Below are 24,289 nucleotides of genomic sequence, written 5' to 3'. Positions count from 1 at the left end.
AGGGAAAATGAATAATCTTTGATTAAAATGGATGTTATCAGGGAAAAAAAATACCATTATTACATTCTTATCCTCAGATTCTAAAATCTAAAGAACCTTCGTCTCCATCCCAACGGTATATTGACAGTAAAGTTGTACGGACGAGAACAGAAGGAGAATGGCTGTCATTTGACGTCACTGAGACAGTTAATGAATGGCTTCTCCATCGAGGTAAAGTGTTCTGATTTTAACTTTTCATTTTATGACAATATTGTTCAAAAATATATTTTACGAATATCAATTTTGACTTTATAACAATATGCATTATGCTGTGCGTTAAATTGTTCAATATTTTGTGTTTTGCAGACAGAAACCTTGGATTTAAGATAAGTCTACATTGCCCATGTTGTACATTTGTGCCTTCAAATAATTATATTATACCAAATAAGAGTGAAGAGCTAGAAGCCAGATTTGCAGGTAAATAATACACAATTTACAAATAATCTCACGTAAATTACAACATTTCATGCAGTCTATCCTGGGCAATGGTACTTCCTTCAGTTCTGTAAGTTGTTGGTTTCAGCTTCAATTGTCTGCTTAAGGCCTGTGTTGTAATTTCATGTAAAATTTCCTTTGGTCCTGTGTCATCTGTCATTTATAGCTGCCATTTTGAGTTTTACTGATAGATTGTAAAGGCTCTGGTTTTAATAGTAGGATTAGTTAGAATGACTTTGGAACAAAACCAATTCTACCCGCTAAAATCATATTGCATATGTAATTTTGAATGGATTTTGCAGCAAAATATTCATGATTTGCACTGAAAGTGTATGGCAATTGATCATTCACTACCAGAGAGATTAGGACTGAGAAATAACTATTTAGCCTCCAGCTTGTAATTAAGAAGGTCTCTTAGACAGAAGATGGTTATCCCTTGTAATGTATTCAAATTGAGCCAGTGCCTTGCCAGTTTCTGAGGTATTTGTAAAAAGTAGCCATTTTGTCCTGTTTGAACATTGATTAAAATTGTTTAGTTTCCTAAAAGGAAGAGGATCAAGTTTGAATGCCCCCAAAACATACCAACTCATGCACTGATCTGTCAGAGAGAGTCCATGGTGGGGACTCTTTTGACATCAAAAATGATTGCTATTGATACTTATGTACATTCTAAAACAGATCCTTTTTACAGCCAAGAATTTTTAAAACTTCTCCAAGGATTTTCCTTGTAACTGTTTTGGGATGAAGACATTCATTCTCCAATGTCAGCGACAACTACTTCTTAAAAACAAGAAAAACATAATTACTCGGAAAATATTTTTCCATTTTGTGACAGTGAGTCGAAGGTTCATGTTAATGGGAATGACTTGTCTGACTAGTTAGTTTACTACTATTGTTTTAATATGGCTTGTGTCTTTGATAAACAATAATTGTCCAGTTTTTCATAACATAAATATTCCAACAAAGCCAAACCAATGAATCAAAATTTGCCATTTAATAGCAGTGAGAAAATGGTAACAAAAGTGGACTAGTGCCAAAACAGTATCTGGAGAATAGTACTTTGATATTCTTAGATTAAAATGAATCAGCTATAAGCCATAATATAACTTATTAACATTTGACTTTGTCCATCTTGGCTCTGAGCTGTTTTTAAGCTTATGTTAGTCCTTATTAAAACTCCATTTTATTAACTTCTCCATATCATTGCTAGGACCGCCACTGGAATTCAGGATTTTGAGCAGCTGTAACTGCATTTAGTACAGCACTACAGTAACATACATTACAGTTGCTGGAAAAATGGATCTTGCTACTGGAAACAGTAAGCATTCCAGAGATTCCTTAAGTTAACAGACCTTAGTTAGGTCATATTTATGGAATTTCACAGTAATGTAACATTGAATCTTTTAAGTTCTAACAATTAAGTAAAATATTTTAGTTACCAAGAGAAACACTTAAATCCAAGTGAATATCTGAGAGCCCTGAACTGAAGCATTGAGTAGCCTTAATTAGTATAATCAATTATTGAAGTTATTTTCAAAGCAGTATCTAAATGGGAGTCCTGAGGCAGGACTAATGGAGAGTTTGAGAAATTAGCAATGACCCATTTAGCTCAGGTTCAGTGCCATTTGAGTTTCTTGCTTTCAAAAGTTTTAGCATGCTGTTATATTAATGTCAGATTTTACCCATTTAAGGTCTCTCTTGGGGTGATGAATCCTCTTAAAAATAAAGGCTGCAAGTCCATATGGACCTAATGGACTCATTTTCTTCACTGCCCTCTGCCCAGGCATGTGACAGCCTGAGGTAAATGTTCAGATAGTTACATCTACACCTCTGGTGTAGGCCCATTCCACTGACAACATCAATGACCAGCAAACAGGGTGGGGACAGGAATACAGCTACAAAATTAAATTAAAAGACTTCTTTTGGAAAACATCAGACCTGAAAATCTAACTGAGCTACAAAAAATGTCGCCCACTTACCTTTTGTCAGATTTTACAGTGCTGATTGGGTACCCTCAGATTTTCCAATCTAAGAGATACAAGGTAAAAGCTCACCTTTAAGGGGAACCAGTGAAAAGAGGTGCAGCTGAGATATTGAGGAAATTGAGGGCAAGACATTTTTTCACCTCATTACCATGCAAATGTTGGGCTTGCATCTCCTGTTGCCATTTGCACACTATGTAAGTACAGACTATTCAATACAAATCTCTATATTTTAGTCAATTACAAACTGAAGCAAATATTAACATTCTGTTGCTGATTGGCAGTCCAGCGGAAAATTCTGCAGTTCCCAGTGGATTATCTGTCTGATTTTTGTTGGCTTAGTCTGGGATAAATCTTGCTCTTAAAGGGATATTTCTGCTAATTGCTAAGCAGCTTCCAAGTTTAATCTTTTGTATGTCCTGAACTAGCTCTGATGTTAACATTGGGCTTAGCTCAGGGGTTGAGCCAGGGACAGGAAGAAAGGAGAATGACCCTTCCTCAACCCAAAACGTTAACTCTGATTTCTCTCCACAGATGCTGCCAGACCCGCTGAGCTTTTCCAGCAGGTTTTTGTTTCTGATTTACAGCATCTGCAGTTCTTTCGGTTTTCATTCAGAAAGCTGGTACTCAGCAGGTTTCTAAGGGGAAGGCTGCTGCTGCTGCTGATGTTTCTGCTGCTGCTTCTCTTGTTGCTCAACAACATTCAGAGTCGAGCTGCATTAGTTGCTCCAAGGCTGTGGAGAAGGTTGACAGCCAGACGATAATAAAGTCCAAGGGAGCACAAATGTTGTTCAAATGTGAAAAATCACTTTTAAATCCAAGAAAGCAAGCTCTCACGTTAAATTCTTTGTTTATTGCAAAAAATATACCTTTTTCCTAAAAAGACTATCTATAACCACATACAAAATTCAGTCTGTTCCCCATACAGTCTTTGCAGAGAGAAAAAAAGATACAAATGGCATATAGCAGTTGCGAAATAAAGGCATTTTTAACCCATGCAGGAAAAATATCAGACTCATTCACTGAGGCAAGGGAGCAACTGTCATATCTTGGTACTTAAAGGCTTCCCAGCCTGACTATTTCATAGTTCCATTAACTCTAACTGTGCTTGGGTTGTTAACCCTGGTGATTGCCATGAAATCTGTGCATCGGCAGTTAAAGCGAGAATCCAGGGTTAAAGCTGCAGACATTTGTATATTTAAATCACAGACCTGCTTTTCCCATGAAGGATACCAACATGTTTGATCACATTCCAAAGTTAATTGCAGAGGTCAATGTGTTCCTACAGCATTCCCATTTTTGATGTCCTTTGCACGCTGACACCTGCATTCCCCTTCACGTTAAAACGCCCCCTAATTATCTTAGTTGCTCAGTATAAGAGGAAAACAAATAGATACTAACCAGTTCAGATGGGCCATTCTGCTTGTGTTGATATGACTCTTTCTTTATATTAGCATTCAGGAGAGGCAATTGTACGGATAACACTAATCCTACTTTTTCAGAGTGCTTCCTCTCTCTCTCTCTCTCTCTCTCTCTCTCAGAAACTGAAAATGAGGGAATAGCCAGAATTAATTCAATGTACATTGTTACTGGACCGGGGAAATGTTTCAGTTTTAATATGGAATAAGTCAAGTATCTGATCTGGTTTTGCAGAAGGCCTGACTGCGATAGTGACATGTCATGAAGGAAGGAATATGCATTGTGACCTTTTCTAACAAGAGTTGTTATTTTTAAAGGAATTTATGACAACTATCCAAGAGATTATTCCAGTGGTGATATGAGAAAAATGAAAAGTAATCATTATAATGGGAAAACGGCACACCTTCTCCTCATGCTATTACCAACCTATAGACTAGAATCACAACAATCTAGTCGGCGGAAGAAACGTGCACTGGATGCTGCATTTTGTTTTAGGTAATGTACATGCCCACATTGCACATCCTTCAGCCCTATGTATCATTGTAAACTCACCATGTTTTGAGGCTTGAAGTGGAATATTTTTAAACACTGAGACTTCATTGCTCTATCAATCAACTTAGTTGCTACTGCTATTATTAATGATAAATATTAATATTAAAACCCTTTCCATTGATGTTTTATTTGGTGGGGGGGGAGGGGGGACAATATTCATTAGGTTGAGATAATAACTGGGAAGATCAAAACCATTGTCTTAAGCTTTTTGTTATGAATTTATTTCTCTTGTCATTAGCAACAAGCTCACATTACTTCACTATTGTGTCAGATCCAATCGTTTATGTCTTGATTGACCCATAAGTTGAATTTTTAAACCCATAACCTCTCTATCACAATGACCAACTGCTTCCACCATTGTAACATCTTCTACTATTTCAATTTCTACACTTTTGTAGCTCTTGGAAATACTGTGGTCACTTTACAATCAATTACTGTGGTGTACTTCTGGCTGGTGTACCATTCTCCAATGAGAATTCCACTCACCCAAAATTCTACTCCCATGCCAATTCCTAATCACCCATTGTTAACATTAGTTATGTTTAGTTGTATGCATGTAGTGGGCATTAACTGGAGGTTAACTAGTGCTAACATAAGTAGACACAGACTGAAAGTGTGAATGTTAGGTTAGGAGGTGCAGTTTGTACTGTAAATGCAAGAATTCAGTTCGCCTTTTTTTATGTGTCCAGGTTATGCATTTTTATAGGTTTACAATTTTTTTATTTCTCTAAACTGTCTGCAGATTCCATATTCAAAGCTGTAAACAATTTAGTGCTCTGCAAAATACAGGCTAAATTATAGAAATCTGCTCATTAATCTCTTAGCTGAACTTACTGACTACTTGTTTGTTACTGCCCTAGTTTCCTAATTTTATTCATTAATGTTTTTATCTACATGCATTTTTCTCCTTATTTTATCTCTAAATTCTTATTTTTATCCCTCATAACCCTGCCTAGTGTTATTTGCTTTGCATAGTTTTTATCTCATTCCCTACTATTTTTGAGGCCACCTTTATCTACTATTGGCGATAAAGATTAATATTAAAACCTTTCCATAGATCTTTTGTTTGGTGGGAGGGAATAATCAGGAGAACTCCTGACAAACTCAGCCTTGTTCGCCTTTCCCCCTTACCTGCAGGTTTAAATTCACACTTATCAAGAGCAAATCAAGGTTACCCTTGTTGTACATCTTTTACTTCTACAGAATTTGCTGATGCCATTGGAAATCTGAAATCTTCATCTTTGCACCATTTTTTGACATAAACTGCGATGACTGTAGCCCTTCTGTCCCTAACCAGTTGAGACCATGGAACCAGGTGTAACCCTGTGAGGCTATCTTTGCTGGCTTGTGCTGTAGCGATTAATAGTCAAATTCCTTTTGAAAGACGACTACATTATTATACTCTTTGCTATGTTGATCGATCTGATATGAAGTATATCTTTTGGCTGATCACACTTGAAATGGAGCACACTCGTTGGGACTGCAAGCTTTACTGAAAAAGTGTTGATCTAGCACAAAATTATGGGTTTCCTACAATAATAACGGAATTGCTGTCCTCACGGTCTTATCCTTTTTGCCTGTGTAATCAGTTGGTTTTATTTGTGACAGTCTTCCCCTATGCTACCTTTTTTTGTCTCAGTACAATTCAAACATGAATGCCCTTTCATGCCAGTTTTTACCAGGTGTCTGCCCCATGCTAGAGATAAAGAAACATCTTTGATATGTTGAACCAGGCAGACAAAAAGGCTGCTTCATGAAAAAGCCTAACAAGAAAATATCTCTGAAATATAAGTGAGAGGTTCAATCTTAGAATGTTATCCACCTCAGTCCTTCTAAGTTCTCAAGGAACACAGATGGGATATTGGATGATGAAGTGACCTTTATGAATGGGGATTAAGCATTCCTCAAGACCAAAGATAAAACATAACTTTCTAACAATCATAAACCATCTTAGTATTTGAAATAGCAAGTTAATTTTCACTAAACAATTCACAAGGGAAAATGCTTGTCAAATAAAAGAGCAGATTTCTGTACTATTTATTTGGTAAATTAGACATTCGCAAATTCATATTCAGAGCTTATCTTCTTACCATACTAAATATTTAAGTTGTTATCTTACTCTTCAACTTCCCAGGTGACAGGCCCTATTTTCTAGCCAAGACAATGGGCAAGTAACCTAATGCTAGGCTTCCCCTAAAATGACTCCTGAGCTAATCCCTAGCAGTTGACTAAACCACAAATTTCCCCTCCTCGAATATAGGAGCAAGCCTAACTTTTGTCGTATGGCTGCCTCAGATAACCTGGAATTAGAGTAGTTCTTCTCTGCACTGTTACTTATATTGTATCTCACGCTGCTAAAGCTAGTTAGAGTAGTAACAAAGGACAGCATGTTGTTTATCTTTTTATAAATTCATAACCAAGGTATAAACATCAACATTTTTTAGAAAACAAAATTGTAACAATACTGAAGGTATTGTGTACTGAAAGTCTTAGCAAGTACTTTTTGCCTGAAAGTTGCCAACATAACAAAGATTACAATTTCAAAAAATGTTCAGATAAATGAATGTTATGAAAGATTTCTCAATCAGTGTAATAGGCTATAAAGGCTAGGTTGTAAAGTATTATAATTGAATGTGATCTTCTCATCTATTTGGGTGTCCTTTTAGAGATGAAACCTGGGTCTCATTAAAATGTTTTAAGCTCACATTTTTGCTAATTTTAGTGAAAATGTAAGCATTAGTAGAAACATAGAATTCTATATTGTACCACATCTCATTTTTCTTTCTCACATTAATAAAGACAAGCAATATTTTTTCAACTGCAACACTTAATATATTACAATCTTTCAACAGCCTTTTTTAGATTTAATTTTATTGGTCTGATAACATGACAATTGTTTTTCATTCATTTATGCAATGAGTGTCATAAGCTAGGCCAACATTTATTGCCCATTCCTATTCATCCTTGCGAAGGTGATGGTGAGTCTCCTTCTTGAAACACTGCAGTTCATGTTATGCTGAGGGAGGGGGTTCCAAGGAATTGACCCTGTGACTGTGAAGGAAAGGCAATATAGTCTCAAGACAAGTTGGTTTGGTGAGAATCTTGCAGGTGGTGATGTTCCCATGTATGTACTGGCTTTGTCCTTCTAGCTAGTAGAGGTAGCATGTTTGAAAGATGCTGTCCAAGGAGACTTCATGAGTTGCTACACTGTAGCAGTGTAGATATTGGCACTGCTGTCACTATGAATCGGTGTTGAATGGTGAAGGTATTAGATGGGGTTCTAGTTAAGTAGGCTGCTTTGTCCTAGATGATGTTAAGTTTCGTGTGTAATGTTGAAGATGCAAGTGGATTTATTCCATTGCATCTTTGACTTGTATCTTGTAGATGATGGACAGGCTTTGAGATGTCAGGAAATGAGTTGCTCAGTACAGAATACCAGCCTCTGGTCACTCTTGTGCCCACCATGTTTTGATGGCTGGAAGGTCATTGATGAAGTAGCTGTAGATAGTTGGGCATAGGACAGTACCCTGAGGAACTCGTTTGGAGTGTCCTGAGATGGTTGGCCTGATGCCACACTCGGTCAACTTGACAACAAGGGCAGTGACCCTCCCTTTCTATATGGACTTCAGCTCTTTTATCCATATTTGGACAAGGTCTTAATGAAGTCAGGAGCTGAGTGGGTGGATGGAAAACAAACTGATTGTCAGGGAGCAGCTGAGTAAGTGATGTTCGATAGTACTGTCAATGACATCTTCCATCATTTTGCTGTCGACTAAACATAGACTGATGGGGCAGCAATTGGCTGGGATGATTTCAGCCTACTTTTTGTGGACTGCACAAAGCTGGGCAATTTTCCACATTGCCAGGTAGATGCCAGTGTTATAACCGGACTGGAACAGGCTGGCACAAATGCACATAAATACCTATCCAAATGCACCTATTGCTTTGCTTTTCCAAAAAGAAATTAGGGACAGCTTCAGGCTGGACATTTATTGTAATTATTTACTATGTTTCATTGAAACATATCTGATTGTGCAAATTAGTTTCTGTTCCTCCAAATCTGGCAAATATGAACAATAAATGTCACTTTCATGTAAAGTATCTATTCACAGGAGAACTGGTGCTTTTAAGTGAGATCACATATTAAACTCAAAGTACTGGATTTAATAATGGATTTGGGAAACTACTGCTTCAGTTGCATTCCTGATTAAAAACATTCAGAGCAGCTTCCTCAGTGTAGTCACTGTTAGTGTAGGAAACACAGCAACCAGGTTGCACCTAACAAGGTCACAGTCAAGTAATCAAGATGAGTACTGACCAACACCTTGTACAGGAATGATGGAATCTCCTTTGATTTATAGTCTATCTCTCTGCTTTTGCAAAACATAGCGTTGTTTGTCTTTTTTTCTAATCACAGTCAAGCATTGAGTTGATAGCCTTATATAATTTTCCAGAACTGATACATTTATCCAATGAGTTTTGCTAGATTTGGGAAAAAAAAGCAAACAGCTTTTTAAAAAAAATTCTGTTTCGTATTTAATTTGAGTCTCCAACACCACAGCAACATTGTTGAATCTTTACTGCCCTCTGGAGTGGTACAATAAGCCACTCAGTTGTACCAGTTGTATGAAAGTTCAGGGCGAGATAGGCGGTAAATGCCAGCCTTTCCAGTGCTGCCTGCATCCTGAGAACTATACTTAAAGGAATCATGTTTTGGGCAGACCGTTGCATAAGTCAGAAGCTTCAGGAGATAAGGGGAAAGAAAAGCAGACATTGAAAAAAAAGGTGCCTGTTATTTAAATGTGAATATTTGTCTATTGAACAGAAGTGTGCAGGACAATTGCTGCCTACGCCCACTATACATTGATTTCCGGAGAGACCTGGGGTGGAAATGGATTCATGAACCCAAGGGCTATCAGGCTAACTTCTGTGCTGGGGCCTGTCCTTACTTGTGGAGTTCAGATACTCAACACAGCCGGGTGAGTACTGTTTGTGAGTGAAACAAAGGCATTCTCACTATTACATTGAAAACTTTAAATAATATTTGTCTTTTACATTGCTGTTAAATTGCACTTGTATCATGCAGTTCGATTACTTTTGAGGCAGTATCAGGAAAAACAACCATCATATGCTATCATTTTATATTTTCTCCAATCAATTTTTAATGATTAAAGATGTATAAAAATGAACAGTTACTCTGTGGAAGTATGACGATTGAGCAATGCAAACACAATTTTATCATCCACAATCCGAAAATTTGTTTTTGAAGGAGAAAAGAGTTGGGGTGTGGTCCACCTTGGCCCAATTTCTATGAAATTCTTTTCTCGAATTAGTAAGCTTTGTCAGGCTGGAAGCAGTATCACTTTTCATCTGCACAGTGTTCTGTAAGTTTAACTGTTCTGGGCTCAAAACATCTAGTGAGAAACCACAATGCAGTTGGAAAACTGGATGCTTGAATATACAACTCAGAGAGTAATGCAATCAAATAGCCAAATGAGGGAACAGCAAAGAAGTCAAATCTTTGGCCTTGGTGTTCTCATATTTTATATTTGAGGCTGCAGTCCAATTATTACAACTGTTATTAACAGAATTATTAGGACTTTTAGCATAACTTTTTCAACCTATCCATTATATGACGTTTCATTAAAGCACTGTGTTCATACAGTCAGATCATTCAGCCCATTGTGTCTGCATCGACCCTACAAAGAGCATCCCACCCAGAACCATTCTGCTTTATCTTACTCCCTGTAATCCTGCATTTCCCAGGACTAAACCATACAACTTACATGTCCCTGGGCACTACGGGCAATGTAGCAAGGCCAAACCACCTAACCATGGGAGGAAACCAGAGCACCTGGAGGAAATCCACACAGACACAGGGAGGATGTGCAAACTCCACACAGCCAGTTGTCTGAGGCTGGAATCGAACCCAGGTCCCTGGTGCTGTGATGCAGCAGTGTACCCACTTCAAACTGTTCTTGCACAACATTAACTATCTATATACTGTTCTTAACGAGTACCACACCTCATACTGTTTCTACACAGTAGGGTAACCCAGCACATTGCTCCTGTACAGCAGTATACAACAATATTCCATTATAGCAGTTGACCCATTCTGCAATTTTCCTGTAGAAGAGTACCTCTACCTCACATTATTTTCAGACAAATACTCATATTTTCTGAACAAAGAACCAAAAGAGGTGTGGATGCTGCAAACCATAAACAGAAATTTCTGGAAAACCTCCACAGGTCTGGCAGCATCTGTGGAGAGAAAGCAAAGTTAACATTTCGGAACATTAATTTTGCTTTCTCTCCATTGATACTGCCAGACCTGCTGAGTTTTTCCAGCACTTTCTGTTTTTGTTCCTTTTACTTTCTATCATTCTTATAGTTTCCATCATCGGAAATATTTCAATTCAGGAGAATCTCTATTCAGCTTGTTCCTTGAAAGTTGACACTAGTTTACAACTAGTTTCCACTCTTTTCATTAGCAATCAACATTTCTCAATTTTTTCTTAAAATAGCTGGTTGCCCGTTTAGTTGTTAGTTCTTAGGATTTCTTAGGAAGTCACTGGACTCAAAATGTTAACTGATTTCTCTCCACAGATGTGTCAGACCTGTTGAGATTTTCCAGCGATTTCTGTTTTTATTTCAGATTTGCAGCATACGCAGTTCTTTTGGTTTGTTTTGCCTATTTAGTTAGTTTATCTTACACTAGTTTTGTAAAACCATTTTGAAGGAATTCTGGGGTGTTATATCTCAACCTACGGGCAGGTTAAGATAGTAGCAGTCAAACCCGTTGAGCCAGTAGAGTTTTGGCAATCATTTTGATTACATTAAAGTTTTGAATAACAACCCATTTTGAGCCCAATCAGCACAACCATTTGCTGCTTACTTAATAAAATATACTTTTTTTAATAAGAAGTTAAGGAATTAGAGATATAACACAGCTCTGTTTTATCCTAGGAGACAGTCAAAATATTTATAGATGCCAAAAGGTGACATACTGTAGTAATGGCAAAACTTACTTCAGCATTTCTCACATTGCCATGGATTTATATTAAATATTTTCACTGCCATCTGTGTCCATCAAAGGGTTGAGTGTTCTATAAAAGTCAAGAACACCCTGTATGTGGTATCTTTTTTAGTGGTAGAATGTTTCTGTGATGTTACCATAAAATTATATTTCAGAATCTGACATGGTAGGAAAATTGCATAACAATTTCTTTTGCTTATTCAATGGGTCAATGGTCAAACTGCAAAACTACCTTTGTCCCAATAGGTCAGGATTTATTTAAGGTACTTCTCAAGTGATCATTCACTCTTTGTTTCAGCAATTTATAAATTTCCTACCAGAATGACCCAGGTCACCTGATTCTGTGTTTCGAAAAGATTATTCAGCAGATTAAATGATGTTTTCTTTATTTCAGATACTTAGTCTGTACAACAATATAAACCCTGAAGCTTCTGCCTCCCCATGTTGTGTTTCTCAAGACCTGGAGCCTCTCACTATTCTCTACTTCGTTGGCAAAGTTCCCAAAATTGAACACCTTTCGAACATGGTAGTCAAGTCTTGCAAATGCAGCTAAGAATGAATACAACTCCCTTGAAAATCCCAGGTTCATCAGTGTTAAACAAACGAACAATACATGGTACTAGTTTGAACTATTTGGAACTTTTTCTTTCGTTTAACTACCAACAGAAGCAAAAGGAAATAAAATGTACATTGAAGGCTTTATTCCTATCCTTCACCTACTAATTTAGTGTGATAGATGAGACACAGAATCTTTAAATTTAAAAGACAAAAACACTGGAAAAATTGTAAGTGTTAATATGTGAAATAAAAAGAGTCCCACTTAGTGGAAATGCTGTACAGGTCCCGTGCCTTACTTGATCTCTTGTGTATTGTTATGCAATTGGCATCCTATATATACTCCTTTGTTAGGGCACCAACAAAGTCAAATGTATTACTGTTATGTCCATTGTGGGGATGTGTTATTGGTTCAAGTGATGGGAGATGACAGCAAGCTTTGTAATCAGCAAGCAAGTGTGCACTTGCCATCAGTCATATATGGCATTGGTTGAAGGAATGCTGATAATTAAAATTTGGGCTTAAAAATTTGCATGTTACAAATAAGAAGGTACATCAGGTGGAGCACTTCAAACGCAAAGGCTAGCATGTTTATAGCAGATGTGTCCAATGAAGTAGATGCATTCCTGAAGAGAAAAAAGATTGAGTGACATGGTGAGAGGGTTGAAAGTTGGGTTGATTTTTCAAAAAAAGGGACTGACTGTTCGACTTAATGCTCTTTCCACTTAGTACCAAACATTTTACTCTCTGAATTAGCTTCAACAAATTCAGAAGCACATTAGTCTGAAATTTGTCACCTCTGCTTCGGGTGCAGAGATTTATTCGGCAGAAGTGCTGATTGGAGAATCGTCCATGGAGGTTGACATGGTTGATTTCATTTTCCAGCTGTTAAAATCAATGACTGGAATATCAGGAATGCCATAAATTGAACTCACTACATTATGGTAAATCTTTCTAAGGCATTTTTGCTGATATTTTCTGAGTGTTGGTTTTCACAAATTTGTACGTGCATTTCCAGATAATAGAAATTGTGAAGCTCCACTCCAGCATAGATCAGAGAGCTGGTTACAGAGGTCAGTGTGCACAATTTGTGGGACTCATCATATTCAAGACATTAAAAACAGAAATGCACCAACTCAGGCACATTGACCTTTCTGCCATGTCTTCAATCTGCTCTCCTGCTGAGCCAGACTGCTTATAAGGAGCAGACTACTACAACTCTAGAGCTAATACATTTATACATTTTCAACAACAAATTCAGAGAGCAAAATACAGAGGATTATGACCTTTGATGTTTCTGTTTCTGGAGTTCCATATTTCAACTTCATCTCTAGGAGCAGTTAAGGAAATACCTCTTTCTCCCAAATACCATTTATGATATATGGTAAATTAATTTGACTTGATCCTCCCTGCAAATTGAGCATCAGCCAATTTACAAAGTTCCAACTCCAACCCTGCTCATAACTTTTGTTTTTAAATTACTTGTTCTTTTCTGTTTTCACTTCATTATAAGTGAACAGTTAGCAACACAAAATTGAAATGTGTACAGTATTGTTAAAAATAAAGAAAATAGCACAACAATGTGAAAGTGATGCTTCTGTTTACACTAAGCTTGATATATTTTATCTGCAAGGGCAGCCCCTAGATGTAGCACCCATCTGATTGGAATACGTGATTGCTTTTCTAGCCCGGGGTTAGGCTAACAATAATAATAGGACAATATCTTTTTGGTCCAGGATCACATTAGGATTGTCGTAACATGTTGCATCATGCAATGAGAAGATGTGGGTCTATGTCTGATGCACTTCACATGGTAAACTTCCTGTTTTAAGCCGAGACTAAACATTTCCTTGCAGGAAGGAGAAAGAAAACCAGGTTTCATAGAAACCAAGGGAATGGAAGATTATCAGCAGTATGCAGCAACGTAGAGTTAAGGTTAAAATCAGATCAGTTGCGATCTTATTGAATAGTGGAGCATACTTAAAGTGCTAAGTATTTGTTTGGTATGTAAACTATATAGAAATTCCTATGATTTTAACAGAGTCTCTTAATAAACTTTATGAATACTAGGATATCTTCTTCCCCCAAGACATTTTCCTTTCTTTCTCTACCTGTATAGCAATAGGAAAGGGAAGATCTGGAAACATTCTGTGGGAAGGGGAGGCATGGTGTATGTCTTCTGAGAGCCACAGGTGAAAGGACAGTGAACCAGAAATATTTCCCCTTCCCATGACACTGAAGTGCTGTCTCTTGTTCAGGAATTCTATGTTCCACTCCTGATCTATAAAAAATGGTCCGATTTTGATCAGGATTGCGAAGTTATATTCCCCATTTTTACAGCCCAGTCCCTTGCAAGATATGATAGCAAAATGCTACCCCTTCACGAGGACATCGAAGGTAAATTCCAGTAAAGGATCTGCAGGCTGGTAACAAATGTAGCTAGATCACTCCTTACTGAAAATACATGCTTAGAATGCCTATCCCATGTGGGATAAAAAGGAAAAGTCACAGAGGACTGAAACCAATTGGATAGTTCCTTCAAAGAACCAGTCGGCACATTGGACTGATTGCCTCTTCTGTGCTCTATGAATCTATAACTGGGGTCGGGTGGAGGGTGCAGATACCTTTACATATGGCTTTTGGGATCTTGACATGTTTCTGGTGAGTGACAATGGAATAGCATTTACGGTGGGGGTGGAGAATAGCAGGCATCGCCTAAGTGGTTGCACCTTTTAGCTGAGAAGGACAACATGAACATAAGGATGGAAAGACTTACTTCCATGGGGATTTTGAAAAATCCAAGTTTGATCATAGACCCTTTATTCCTTTCAATATTTTAATTCATATGCCATTTCATAATAACTATTAAAGGTTTTTACAATATTAAATTATGGGAACGTCCTTCTGTTGTGACTATTTCCATTCACTTGGTAAGTGTAAACATAAGGTCACTAGAAAAATATGCAAGAAACTGTGTGCTAAAATTTCACAAGTTAACTCATGGAAATAAGCAGTGACCTTTGACAGCTTCCACAAGATATACAGTGGAAAATGTGCTGATGTAGTTGCCTAAATAAAATAAATATCCAAATCCCCTTTATTACTTCTCATGACTCACTAATGTGTATAGGACACTCGTTTAAAACCATTTGGAAGCCCCTACTTCTGTGATGCTCATCATACTAGATGATAAAATCATGTGACTTGTTTCATATTACTGTCTATTCATTTCTGATCTTTTTGAATTGTTAAACTAATTCCCATATGATTTTCATTGTTCTTTGGGATATAAAGAGTAAATCATTTTAAAGGGCCATTGCCTTCAAGAAAAATGCCATTGGCCAACTTTCTTTTTAGTTTGGCAAAGAAGAAGACCCATGCATCATCTTCATGATTGTAATATTGCCTGAAAATGACACAATGATACATTTTGGCTGGGTTTGCATCCATGAGGTAATTGTGTCAGACAAATGAAAAGATGTTTGCCAAATACTATTTTCATGAAGACAGTGGCCTCAATTTAGCTCTAATCTAACACTTTTAAGCATCGTTTGAAATTCACAACGTATACATTGTAGATAAATACCTGAAAATAGCTTCTGACATCTGGAATGCCAGTCGTAAGCACTTTTGTTGGGGATAGCCTATGTTAAACTCTTATGAATGTCATTCATAGTGGATGGTTTGTGGTCCTATATATGAATGGCATGATAATTTGTCTTTTAGCTCCAATAGAAGGAGATGGGATGCCAGAATGTCGAACTATACTTGATTGCGCTGGACGCAGCCAAATGTTAAATGCTTTTTTTAGAAAAAAAAATCTGTATTTTGCTCAATATTTCCTTTTTTTTGCCCCATTAAAATGAAGTTTCTCTTCCTCAGGATTGCACTGATACTAGTATTAAGCTTCTTCTTGTAATGCTGACGTCTTTGAAACTATTGTTTTTAAATATTGTACACTTATTTCTTGATCCTTAGTAAATGTTGGACATTTGATGATCTTACCACTTGGGTGGGAGGGTGGGTGCTTTCTTCTTGTTTTATCTTTCAAACGTACATTTTGGTCAAACATACATATTTGTTGGCTAATTACTATGTATTTTAACACATGGTATGTCTGTGAAGCCTGCAAATTTTGTGGTGCTCTAGTGGTTAAATAAATTATTTCAGTTTTACTTTTTTTGGCTTTCCTTGACTTATTATATAAAAAAGTATTTTACAGATGTATCACAGACTTAGGTCCAAGATGTTCCTACTCAGATTTCTAGAGAGATCATAGTCCAGGTGTCTGTTGACTGAAAACTGGCTTAAAACACTTAGTTGAAATACAACTTATCTCAGTTCTCAAAGACACATTATATAAAATGCAGGATTAGTATTATAATCTAATTAGTGAATTATTTAAGTGGACAATTCCCTACCTTGCCCAAAGTGGGTTGATTAGCTAATTTACTATTGGCAGTCGAAATTTTGAGCATCAGGTCTTCTTTGAATGCTTCAAACATTTGTGGGAAGTCCTCACAATATTATATTTCTAAACTGATAATTAACAATTCATATCAATTGTAAAATGAGGCAATACTTCAAACACTTGGGATATTTTAAACAACCAATGCTTGCTAGGTTGATTCCAATTATATTGATTAACCCATCACTGATCAGAAAAAAAATTGTTGAAATTTTCATTCTAATACATTTGACAGATGGTATTAATTGAGGCATCGGTGCCAAGTGAAGTGAGGTAGATCATGGACAGATGTGCAGAAATTGTTGTTGACTATTTTATGCTCCATTACATACAATTTAAGTCTGCAGAGCTTTGGGTTCAGTTGTTAATCTACCTTAATTGAATGCATCCTGTTGCTGGAAGAACCATTCCATTTGCACGATTTGTAGCCTCTGCCTTTACAGACCTGAGAAACGAGCCTCAGATTGGCCTGATAGTGTAATTCCATCTATTGTGAAATATGTATTGCTGTATTTTCTGACAATAAAGTAAGTGTTAAAATAGCAATAGTTTCAATGTTACTCAAACTTCCAAATTAGGTAGTGGGATTGGTAAGCAAACGATAAAAGGTGAGTAAAAATCTTAAATAACGTTATTTATTAGATAGAGTAAATTGGAAGCTCAACCTAAAAATTGAACAAAAAACGAATGGAGAAGTCAAGAGACTGGGTTCAATTCAATGACTGAATTCTCTGAGCAGCAAACTGTATATTTAAAAGGAGTGCAGCTATGAGTCGATGCAATACCATAGTAGTCAGTGCTTTGGTCCTACAATTCCTTTGACTTTGCCTTGAATGTCACTTGCTCACCCAAGCCTGGACATTATCCATATCCTGGACTGAAGTGGTTTGCTTCATTATCAGAAGGGATGTGGGTATCACTGAAAATTACAGAACTACAGATGATCAGGCCAGACTCCTGACTGTATGATGGAGTAGGACCACTGATAAACCAACCGATGATGATTAGGTTAAAGAATCAGAGCTGAGAAATTCCTGTAGTGATGTTCTTGGAATACAATTATTGGCATCCTAAAACAGAAACCATCTTTATGAACCAGTGCTGTTCCTTTGACACTAATTACCTCAACTTTATCAGAATGGCTTGGGTGCCATATTGTGTAAAATGACATCTCGATGTCATCAGAAATTGTTCTCATTATTTTTTGACATTAAAGTTTTGTGCCGTCACCTGCGATGAGAGCTAGAGTCAATTGCTTTTAGTGGAAACTGAATTGAGTATCATTGACTTCAGTTATTGGTGAACAGGTGTCATTTGATGGCAGAAAAATTGACCTTTCCAACTGAAACTTCAAAAACATGGAAAATAATTCTACTCCTCCTGTATACCAGGCTACACACATGTAAATCTTGGACCAGAACATGTGCATTTTAAAGTCACTAAAAGATTATTCTGATGTGACTTTAGGAAGGGACCTATTGAGTATCTATTAAAATGTATTATTTTTTTCTTGATATTATAGCCGGCCCTCTCATGCTGCCGCTCAGAAGCATCGTCCAGATATAAATCTTCAGGTACCACATGTCCACTGGTGACATACAGCTCTACCTAACCACCATCACATCTCTCCGCCCATCTCTGGTCTCTCACTTGTAATATGCTTGTCCACTGTGTAGTGCTTTTAACATTTATTCAATAATGGGATGTGGAAGTCGCTTGCTGGACTAACATTTGTGCCCATTACTTTCCCTCAACATATACGAGGAAAAGCCAAATTCCCTGCAACTAAATTTGCAGAAGATCAAATCTGAATTTTGGACTGAATTTTCCTACTTTCAAGGTGGAAGCAGGAGTGTAAGAAATGTGCATCATACAGTATTTCCAACATGTTCCCACCTCAGAACACTCTGCCCAGTTGTGACAGATATCCAATTAAGGGTGATAACAAGCCACTTTATTCTCTTGGTCCAAGTGGTTTTCCCAATGGTGATTGAAGCTTCCCCAGTGTCTCAGAAACCTGAAAATGGATCAGAGGTGTTCCAATATGTTCCAACAGTGATCCACAAGGATATCTGTACCCCAGCATCAGACATTCTCTTGCTGCCGTTTCTTGGAGACTGATGTCTCTGATAATCCCAGTCCTACTTCAGTGACATCTAATTCCCTTCCACTGGAAAGTGTCCATGGCACTTCTGTTGCTTTTGCTGATGGAGAGGCATTGCCCACATTATAAAGGATTCTGGCAACCCTATTAACAAGATATGTTGCAGGCACCTCCTAAGGTGGAGTCCAGCGATCATCCGTAATTAGATAAGGTTACAGGAGGTGGTTTGTTCATGAAGCTTATATTTATCATTTACCAGTACTCATTTTCAGGATCCCCCACTTTGAATTCATCCTGCTATCAGGATTGTGATGCATTGTACAAAACTTTATGGCTATCTTCACTCACAACCACAAACACCACTTGCTAGCCACTGAATCTATCCCTCTCCTTCCACCTGCCTGAGGCCAAACCAGATTATTTGCAATCTCACTGTATTACATAACCCCAAGACAAAGTTCTGACAACATATCAGCTCTGTCACCAGGAATCATAGAATCCCTACAGTGTGTAAAGACCTACATTTTGCCCTCGAGTCTGCACTGATCCTCCAAAGGGCATCCCCCCAGACGCAGTCCCCTTAACCCCATATTTACCATGGCTAATCTACCTAGTCTGCACATCCCTGGACACTACGGACAATTTCAGCATGGCCAATCCTCCAAACCAGCACATCTTTGCACTGCGTGAGGAAACCAGAGCACCACCCCACACAACCATGGGGAGAACGTGCAAAATCCACACAAACAGGCAAGAATCAAACCTGGGTCCCTGATGCTGTGAGGCAGCAGTGCTAACCACTGAGCCATCATGCCATCCAAAGACTTTTTAGTTCCACTTTTGCATCATCAACCAACTCTGACTCGACCTTAGCTGAATTGTTACTGAAATCCTAATCCATCCTTTGTTACCTCAAGATTTGATCATTCTAAAGCACACTTCGCCAGTGAACATTTTCTACCCTCTCACTTCAAATTATCTAAAAATCAGTCACCTGTATTCTAACTCATGCCAAGTTCTGTTCATCATTTACCCCTGTGGTTTCTGACCTATGGGCTCCTGGTTGAAAAATGCCTTGATTTTAAGTTTTGTTTTAAAATACATCCATTAGCTCTCTCTAACCCTGGTATCCCATCCAGCCTCACAATGCTTTGAGATATATGTGCTATTTGAGTAACCCTGATTTTATTAGCTTAGTTACTGGGAGCATGCCTTCAGCTGTATAGTTTGCAATCTGTGGATTCCTCTTCCTAACTCACTCAGTCTCTCCTTCATCCTCTAAAAAAACTTATTAAAGACTACATCTTGCTTTTGGACATGTGTCTGCCTGAGTATCTCCTTATGCAGCTCAGTGTCAAATGTCTTGTCAAGCACCCATGAATATTTCATCAAGTTAAAGGTGCTAGGAGATTTGAACAATCCTTAGATAAGCACAATGATGACTTTGGGATAGCGTAGGGGAACAAGCTGAAAATAGTTCACAGGTCGGCACAACATCGAGGGCCGAAGGGCCTGTTCTGCGCTGTATTGTTCTATGTTCTATGTTCTAAATGCAATATGCTTTGCTTTAAAAATAATTAGAGGCAGTTTTGACAGTCTCATTTCTATTCATTTACAAACATCACTGAATATTCCAGAAAGCATCAACATAACGATTTGGCTTTTTAACAGTGTGCCTAGCCAGATGACCTATTCCCAGCCTTTGCCTGCCCTGTTCTTTGTTTGCGATGAGGTGCAGAAGAATAGTCCTCAATGATTCCATTCAATTACTCCATCTGTAGGGCAGTATTTGGTCTTTGTTTAGCATGGCTGAGATTGATAACATGTATCGAAACAAAACTTTAAATTCTGAAAACTCTTTGGATCCAAATGTCAAAGTTCTTTTCAATAAAACTGAACATTTTTTTCACACATCTTTGTCACAGCTTTTAGTACTGTGATTGATTTTCATTTCTTTTTTGTCTTTTTCAGAGGCTGCTACATGACTTTAAAGTGGGATTAATAGTTACTTTTGAGAGTGTCAAAGCCTGCTAAAATGCTTTGTAAAAAATCACACTTAGAAAAGAATGATTACAATGCAGATGCTCCTTTGATAAATTTTGTCAAGCAAATTTTAATAGAAATGATGCAATCCTTTTGTTCCTGGCCAAATAAAACTGCAGCCTTTCTGATCTTCTTTACTCGGCCTGTGTAAATAACATGAACATAGTTGATGACTGAATCCAAAACTTAGAAACCTCAGAAAATGGGAGAGCTTGTCCACCAGCATCAATGCAGGGAATTGTACTCCTAGGAAACAAGTGGCAGGCAATCCCATCAATTGATTACCTTACTGTTGAAAGGTTCTGGTTAGGCCTAGGCTGAAGCCTTTTAAAGATGAAGGGGACATCATGATCTGGGAAAAATCTAGATTTAACCAGGTATGCCCCTTTGACTGGCTCAAGGCCCTCCTATCAAATCAACAGGCTGGTACTAAAGGGATGAGTTCTGTTTGAGTGAGTTCTGTCCCAGATTCCAGATCCTTCCCAGGCAAAACTTTTGTTTTACATCTTCCCCAAATTCCAGGAATTTTACAGAGTATTTTTCACAAAATGAATGAAAATTCAGTTGTCACAAATGCGTAATGCTCTGTGAACCGTTCTCCAGCTGTCTGGATCTGTGAACTGCAACAATTTATACAGTGAGCAAACAACATTCATGATTCTAAACCTTTAGCTCTAAGAATCACAAAAAGCTGTGCTGCTGTGCAAAGTTGTTTACTCTGTGGCTCTGAACAGATATCATTTCCTGGCCATTGATGACATTCTAGGTTAAGAATTTTATCAAGCCCTTCCTGCACGGCTATGAATATGATGTAAGTTTGGTTTTCATTATCATTTCAATCATTGGGATAAAGGGGGTTGAGCAACATTTCAAGTCAGAACGCAGTTATGTACAAAGGAAAAACAGACGTTTGATTCCATTTAACCACTATGCTGGCGAAGAGTGCTACTGAATTACACGCAAGATCAACTCACAGCAACACAAAGCAGTCTATGGGTTGTATAATCATCTGTGAGCCATAGAAAAACATAATACACATAAGCATTACCACATGTGTGGAGGAAATATATTCCAGCCTGTATCTTCCACTTCATTTGTCCACTCATGTTGAGATGTTTTTACTGTTGACTTATCTTCCCCAGCGTGAAACAGGTTGTGGATAGCACAAATAGACAGGGCAAATTGTATTCAGCCAGGTGCTGGCAATCTTCATAGTTCCATGACAAAACAACAAAAAGGATCACTGAATCCACATACATGCTAATTCATTACTGTGCTCCTTACCTACAAAATACTCAGCCTGTCAGGCAGCTTGTGTGCAGAGAAAAATCAAAGTTCAGGCTGAAGATCTTTTTTGCAGAATTAGAACATAGAACATAGAAAAGTACAGCACTGAACAGGCCCTTTGGCCCATGATGTTGTGCCAAGGTTTAATCCTAAAGTAAAGTATAATAATTAAACTACACACCCCTCAACTCACTGCTATCCATGTGCATTTCCAGCAGTCACTTAAATGTCCTTAATGACTGCTTCCACTACCACTGCTGGCAATGCATTCCATGCATTCACAACTCTCTGCGTGAAGAACCTACCTCTGACGTCTCCTCTGTACCTTTCTCTTAATATCTTAAAACTATGACCCCTTGTACCAGTCAGTCCTGTCCTGGGGAAAAGTCTCTGGCTATTGACTCTATCTATTCCTCTCATTACCTTGTATACCTCCATCAAGTCTCCTCTCTTCCTCCTCTCTCCAGAGACAAAAGTCTGACCTTATTCAACCTTTCTTCATAAGGCAAGCCCTCCAGTCCAGGCAGCATCCTGGTAAACCTTTTTTGCACCCTCTCTAAAGCCTTTGTATCTTTCCTATATCAGGGCAACCAGAACTGGACACAATATTCCAAGTGTAGTCTCATCAGGGACTTGTAGAACTGTAGCAAAACCTCGCGGCTCTTAAACTCGATCCCCTGTTATTGAAAGCCAAAACACCATATGCTTTCTTAACAACCCTATCCACTTAGGTGGTAACTTTGAGAGATCTATGTACTTGCACACCCAGATCCTTCTGTTCCTCCACGCTGCCAAGAATCTTGTCTTTAATCCCATATTCAGCATTCGGGTTCGACCTTCCAAAATGCATCACTTCGCATTTATCCAGGTTGAACTCCATCTGCCATTTCTCAGCCCAGCTCTGCATTCTGTCTGTGTCATGCTGCAGCCTGCAATAGCCCTTGATACTATCGACAGCACCTCCAACCTTTGTGTCATCTGAAAATTTACTAACACAGCCCTCAACCTCTTCATCCAAGTCATTTATAAAAACTACAAAGAGGCCGAGGAACAGAGCCCTGAGGGACCCCACTTAACACTGACCTCCAGGCAGAATACTTTCCATCTACAACCACTTCTGTCAGCCAATCAATTCTGAATCCAGATAGCCAAATCTCCCTGTATCCCATACTTCCTGACTTTATGAATGAGCCTACCATGGGGAACCTTATCAAATGCCTTGCCGATGTCCACATACACCACATCCACTGCTCGACCTTTGGCGACCTGACTTGTCACCTCCTCAAATAATTGCTGGTGCCATTTGTTGTTCACCAGAGCTGCTTCTACTTTACAAAAAAGTCTGACTACATGGACATATTTGTTCCCATTATATGCTTCTAAACAAGCCACTACAGTATTTATGATAGAATAGATACTGCACAGAAGGAGACAATTCAGCCCACTGTGCTCTTGTTGGCTATCTGCAGGGGGAATTCACTTACTGCCATCTGTCTGCCTTTGCCCCAATGACCTGTATAATTTTCCTTTTCAGATAATGATCTAACACCTTCTGATTAGCTGATTAAACCCACCATTCCTACATTCTGAGGCATATCATTCCAGATCTTAGCAAACCCCCTGCATGAAAAAAGATTTTCTTCCTTCTGCAATTGCTTCTTTTGCCAATTATCTGAATCTCCTTCCATCAAAGGGGATAGTTTCTCGCCGACTGCTCTTTCCAGACCCCCGTTCTGATTATGAATACCTCCATCAATCTCCCCTCACCTTTGCATTTTCTGCGGGTAACTGTGCCAACTTCTCCAGTTTATGTATCGAACTGAAGATCCTATCCCTGCAACCATTTTATGAATCTTTGCTGCACTCTGCCAAATACCTTCAAATCCTTCTCAAATTGTGGTACTCAAACTGGATGCAATACTTTAGTTGAAACCAATATTTTCTATAGGTTGCACAGGATTTCCTTGTTTTATACTTTATGTTCCCTATTGATAGAGGTGTGATATGTTTTTTAAATGCTCTCTCAGCCTGTCTTGCCACCTTCAATGATATGTGTCAGCTCCTGCACCTGTCCTAAAATACTCTATTGTCTCTTTGCATTCTTTCTACAAAAAAAACTTTGCACTTTAGTGCATTCAATTTCATCTGTCAGTTGTCCGCACACATTATAACAAACGATGTATTTTTGAAGTTCTACATTTTCCTCCTCATAGTTTGCACTATTTCACGAGTTCAGGTAGTTGCGTGGTTTGGTTATTTACAAACTCTACTCATATCAAGTGAGCCTTGAGCATGCAAGGTGCCAAGTCACACCACTAGATTTCCACCTTGACTGCCTCTATTTCATTACAAATATGATTTGAATTGGT

At 38.1% G+C, this 24,289-nt stretch overlaps 1 protein-coding gene across 1 annotated transcript in view; it reads left to right on the top strand.

The window, feature by feature from the left end:
• tgfb2 (transforming growth factor, beta 2) overlaps positions 1-16,193 on the top strand; it is a 98,124-nt gene extending 81,931 nt beyond the window's left edge. The window contains exons 3-7 of the mRNA XM_043695788.2: positions 78-210; positions 346-456; positions 4,193-4,370; positions 9,253-9,406; positions 11,858-16,193. Coding sequence (XP_043551723.1) covers positions 78-210; positions 346-456; positions 4,193-4,370; positions 9,253-9,406; positions 11,858-12,016 — 735 coding nt within the window. The 3' untranslated portion in view covers positions 12,017-16,193. The remainder of the gene's footprint in view (positions 1-77; positions 211-345; positions 457-4,192; positions 4,371-9,252; positions 9,407-11,857) is intronic.
• Positions 16,194-24,289: the final 8,096 nt, after the last annotated feature.

The sequence above is a fragment of the Chiloscyllium plagiosum genome, unplaced genomic scaffold, assembly GCF_037043375.1.
Source record: "Chiloscyllium plagiosum isolate Xiang-an unplaced genomic scaffold, Cpla_swu_hap1 HiC_scaffold_10, whole genome shotgun sequence".
NCBI lineage: Eukaryota > Metazoa > Chordata > Chondrichthyes > Orectolobiformes > Hemiscylliidae > Chiloscyllium > Chiloscyllium plagiosum.
The sequence above is the reverse complement of the archived record's forward strand: the minus strand, read 5'-3'. Positions and strand labels throughout refer to the sequence as shown.